The sequence below is a fragment of the Octopus bimaculoides genome, chromosome 18 (assembly GCF_001194135.2).
Source record: "Octopus bimaculoides isolate UCB-OBI-ISO-001 chromosome 18, ASM119413v2, whole genome shotgun sequence".
Classification (NCBI taxonomy): Eukaryota; Metazoa; Mollusca; class Cephalopoda; order Octopoda; family Octopodidae; genus Octopus; species Octopus bimaculoides.
In genome coordinates this window covers 15,797,525-15,803,016 of record NC_068998.1, presented here as the reverse complement: position 1 = coordinate 15,803,016, position 5,492 = coordinate 15,797,525, and the positions used below count along the sequence as shown (strand labels likewise).

Genomic DNA, 5,492 nt, shown 5'->3' with positions numbered 1-5,492 from the left:
ATTTACAATTTATATATATATATATATATATATATACACACACACCCACGCACACACATATACAGGTATACATATGTACACACACATACGCTTACATGCATATATATATGCATACGCATACATACATACATACATACATACATACATACAATGTAGTATGCCAAACAGTGAGTAAGAACTAGATATTTTAGTCCACCCAACCATAGTCATATGTTTAAGACATATAAATACTTGCCGTGGAAAGGCATCTTGTGGTAACCTCAATTACTCGTAAATATATCATGGGCGACCCTAGGTCTGATCCGTTAACCATAGTTACTCTACCAAAATTAAAACACTGCGTGTGTGCGTGTGTGTATTTGAGTATGTGTGTGAGTGCTTGTGTGTGTGTGTGTGTGTGTGTGTGTGTGTGTCTGTCTACATGTGAGTATCCATGTGTGAGAGATCCTGTTTTATTTTTATATTTTTATATTTATTATGCTGAGCTCATGGGTAATTCTAAAGATATACTGTATATTGTGTTGGATATTAATTTTTTATGACATAATTCATTTTTAATTACTTTGATGTGTATATACGAATGTATATAAATATTTATACATGTGTGTGTGTGCGTGGGTGTGAGCGTGACTGTGTATATACAAAACCATGATATACATATCTTCACACACACACACACACACACACACACACATATATATATATACACACAGACAACACATATATATTCATATATGCAGACACCCCCACGCCACCTACCACGCGCGCGCACACACAAACACATACAGATACCCACACACATACGCACTCAGACATGCACTAGAAGAAGAGGAAGTACGTGTTTACAAACATACACACATACACAAACTCAAACATGCACACACATACACACACACACACACACACACACACACACAACCCCCACATACACGCATACTGACACTTCCTCTGGCTCCTCTGCACAAACACGCACCCACGAGTGTGTGTGTGTGTGTGTGTGTGTGTGTGTGTGTGTGTGTGTGTGTGTGTGTGTGTGTGTGTGTGTGTGTGTGTGTGTGTGTGTGTGTGTGTGTGTGTGTGTGTGTGAAATCATATGTATGTATGTATGTGGAATTTTTGCTTTCAGATCGTTTAAGAGTGGAACAACTTTTCTGCCACAGTACTTATGCACTCAATTAGTTTTGTTTGTTCTTGTGACGCTGGAAGTGAACACTGATGTAATTTGGCGTGGATGGGTTTCGTTAAAGATGCCAAGGACGTAAGTTAACAAGTAAATAGAGAAATAAATGATATATCAAATTAGTAGGGCTTCACTGTCGCGATATACAGTACAGTTGAGACGAGTTCTTGAAAATTGTGGTCAGAGGATGGAAGATAAATTTTTATAAGACGTCTTCCTTTGCATTGCTCTTTCTCTCACTCTGTATATGAATTTATTTGAACGACTGTATATATACGTTTGCATGTGTATCTGTGCGTGTGTATGTATACGTACATACATACATATACATATATGTATATATATATGTATTGTTAGGAAATTATAAATGCGATAAAGACGTTTTCTCGTACAATGTTAAGTTAAACAGGTAAACAGGCAGTTTTCATGCTGCACTGTAAGGTCAGGATGAAGTCCATTGTCAAAATGGGGGAAGCTAGGTGTTAATAGCCAAACTGTGAAACTCTTACAAATTGGTTAAACCTTAGCTAATCTTTATAAGCAGAGATAATTGTAACCCCAGTTTTTGTGTGACAGTTTTTTTTCTGTGAGACAAGGTTCAATTGAATTCTGGAAGCTGTGATTGCCTGTCTAGTTTATGCACTTTGTGCATTGTGTTAGGCATTTATAAATTAAACCGAATTTGTGAAGCCAGATTTTATGAAATCCAAATTTTCGGAATCCATATTTTTTTGAAAACCAAATTTGTGGGGCCAGGTTTTGTGTGAGGCCAATTTTGGTGTAACCAAAATTTGTGAGTACAGAGTTACGAATCCAAGTTTGTGAAATCAAGTTGGTGAAGCCGGCTTTTTGAGTCCGAATTTCTGAACTATATACAGGGTGTCCACAAAGTCTGGGTACATGGGATTAATACATACTTTAAGAAATTATTATTTCTTATATTTAATTGTTTATTTTATGGTTTTATTTACTCCATGTACCTACATGAGGATTAACGCATACTTTAAGAAATTATTATTTCTTATGTTTAATTGTTTATGTTATGATTTTATTTACTCCATGTGCCCAGACTTTGTGGCCACCCTGTATATATATTACCTTTATAAATATATAAATGTATGTATGGGAGCAAAAATAAAAATTAAAAAGTAGTCAATGGTCGAGCACGCTGCTACATCTAAGATCGGTTTGAAAAATGAGAAATGTGCTACATAGAGAAATATATTATTTTAAGAGACTCAATTCTTGCTAAATAAGAAAATAAGAAACTACCGTTTTATCAATAAATACACACTGAAATACTTTGAATCAAACCATACATGTACATGCATATACATATATAATCCTATATGTAGCCGTTCAATTGACTATAAGTAGTAGTTAAATCTCCCTCAAACCACAAGCTGCTGTCTGAAAAGATGGAAGAATTCATTAGCTATTTTAAGCGCAGGTACTCAAAACCGCCCAATGATGACAGCTAGACCACTTTTGACGATGGTTCTACTCGGCTAGGGCTGATCTGGAATAAAAGATAGCAGCAGAAACAACTACAAAATTTAGACAAGTTATGAAATTACTTACAATTCATAGGGGTCTTTATAGAGATTCAATTCTTCACCGAGAAATTCAGCGTAAGTTGCCCAACCCTTTAAAGAATAAATGAAAATTGTTAGAATTCACATAATTCACACACAAACACAAACACAAACACACACACACACACACACACACACACACACACACACACACACACACACACACACACACACACACACACACACACACACACACAGAAGTAGACAGACAGACAGCTAGATAGATAGATAGATATCGGTATCGATGAAAATCACACTAATAAAACGAGTAAGATTATGAGGCTAGAAGGAGACAAGGAAACAAATAATAAATGTAGGACAATCAAAATGCTTGACTGAAGATGTATAGAAATACGAAGCGTAAAAAAAAAAAAGAACCCTGGAAGAATGTATACAATGAATATAAACACATACACATTTCTATCAACTTTTACTTCTTGGAACTAAATACAACAACCACACATCAATAACGAGTCTAGGGGGAAGTATCCACATGAATGCCCCGCAAGAAATAACAGCCAAATCTTCCTGAAATTACTCGTTACTTTCTTATTTAAAAAATGCACATTAGATAACATAGTTGAAGAGACACTACACCCGGTTTAAAAAGTACTTTTGATTATAGTTCCGGTATTTTCAGGGCTGGCTGGCTGGCTGGCAATATCAACTAAATCTCTCTAAAATTGCCCCCTAGTGTAAAAATGGAATAGTTTCGGTAGGACAGTCTTCATCGACTTGTTCAAGGTTATTTTGGGGTGTAAACAACAACAACAAACACAACAATAACAATAATAACAGCTTCAGCTTTATATTACATTATATTACATTAATCCTATTTCGGCCAGAGTTCTTTCGTCACACTTCTGTGACCTCATCAGTGGTCCTTTGCTTTCTTCTTTCTTATGTGTGTCTCACCTTGTTAACTATCAGCCATTTTGTATTTTTGCACTCCGGTTGGGTTGACCTTTGCGATCGCCCCAAATGTGGGCGATTCGGGTGCGCTATTTCTAAGTGTGGGGGTCTGCGTTCGCGCTCACCCCGTAAATCAAACAAAGAACAGACTATCACTAATGAATTCTCGAATAGTCATACATTGGAGAAGCATGGTTATTATTCGCTGCTATTTCTTGCAAATAATAACAGCAATTACAAACAACGAGAAGGAAGGGAAAAAAACGTGAGTCATCAGCGAAGAAAGTAGGGAACCTACCTCCATAAATGCCGCATAGTTTGGGAGAGCTAAAGGTACTGCGTAATATTTTCCAGAGAGGTAGAGACGGCGGTATTTCGGTATTGGGTTGGCGTCACTGTAAGAGACCTGCAGAAGATACAGAAGTTGTACACTAAATATTAATAACATTAGTAACACACACACACACACACACACACACACACACACACTCGCGCGCGTAGTTGTTTGTATGTATATGTGTGTGTATATATGTGTGTGTGTATATGTGTGTATATATGAAACATACTGGGTTGACAGGCAATTCAAATTCGGCCTTTTGCTGCAAACTCAAGCAAGGAAGCATGGAAAGTGGACTATATGCATATACATACATGCATACATACATGCATACATACATACAGACAGACAGACAGACGGACGGACGGACAAACAGACAGACAGTCAGACAAACAGACAGACACATACATATATACGTACGTAGACATATACATCATTCATAATACAATATATACATTCATACATACAAGGGTTGGACAAAATAATGGAATCACCTTAAAATTTCAAACAAATTAATTTTAATATGGGGTAGGGCCGCCTTTGGCAGTAATTACAGCTTGAATTCTACGAGATATGGACTCGAATAAAGTTTGAATTGTTTCCAGCTAAAACAGTCTCCAGTCCTTGTAGTTGCGATGGTGGAGGATAGTGACTCCTTACTTGCTTTTCTAAATTGTACCATAAATGTTCAATAATACTGAGATCTGGGGACTGTGGTGACCAGATAAGATGTTCAACTTCACTAGAATGTTCCTCGTGCCATTCAGTAACAACTTTAGCTGTGTGAAATATTATATTTTGATGGAAACATTTCTTCACGGGGCATGGAATCTCAGGTTTCGTGTAAGCGTGCCATCATTAGCGAGGGCAAAATAAGAAAGTAGGTTGGAATCTGAAGTAGATGCAGGTTGTACACCCAATATTGATGTAAAAAGAGATACTTAAAATGCTAAATCTTTTATCTTTTACTTGTATCAATAATTGGATTGCAGCCATGTTGGTGCACCACCTTGAAGAGTTTAGTCGTACAAATCGACCCCAGAACTTATTCTATCGCCGAAGCACTAAGTTACGCTAACAAACCAACACCGGTTGTCAAGTGGTGGTGGCAGACGCGCACACACACACACACACACAACGGGCTTCCACGCAGTGTTCATTGACTGAATTCATTTACAAGAGCCCAGGGCTGCAGTAGAAAACACTTGCACAAGATGCCGCACAGTGGGTGTGAACCCGAAACCATGTGGACCGCAAAGCAAATTACTTATCCACACAGTCATGTTGATATGCTTATTTCCATGTCTTTACATGCAATTTTGAAAATATATCTTGCGAGAGTTTCATCATATCACTATCCATTACGCTCTACAAACATCGTAAAAGGAAGTATTCAAATTTAGGTATCTTCAAAATATACTGGTATGTATATCTGTGTGTGTGTGTGTGTGTGTGTGTGTGTGTGTGT

General features: G+C 37.2%; 1 protein-coding gene across 1 annotated transcript in view; it reads right to left on the bottom strand.

Annotated features, from left to right (window-relative positions):
• The window catches only part of LOC106870641 (uncharacterized), a 133,163-nt gene that overhangs the window by 8,878 nt on the left and 118,793 nt on the right, over positions 1–5,492 (bottom strand). Inside the window, exons 9-10 of the mRNA XM_052974538.1 lie at positions 3,986–4,293; positions 2,762–2,826 (exon numbers count right to left, since the gene is read on the bottom strand). Coding sequence (XP_052830498.1) covers positions 2,762–2,826; positions 3,986–4,293 — 373 coding nt within the window. The remainder of the gene's footprint in view (positions 1–2,761; positions 2,827–3,985; positions 4,294–5,492) is intronic.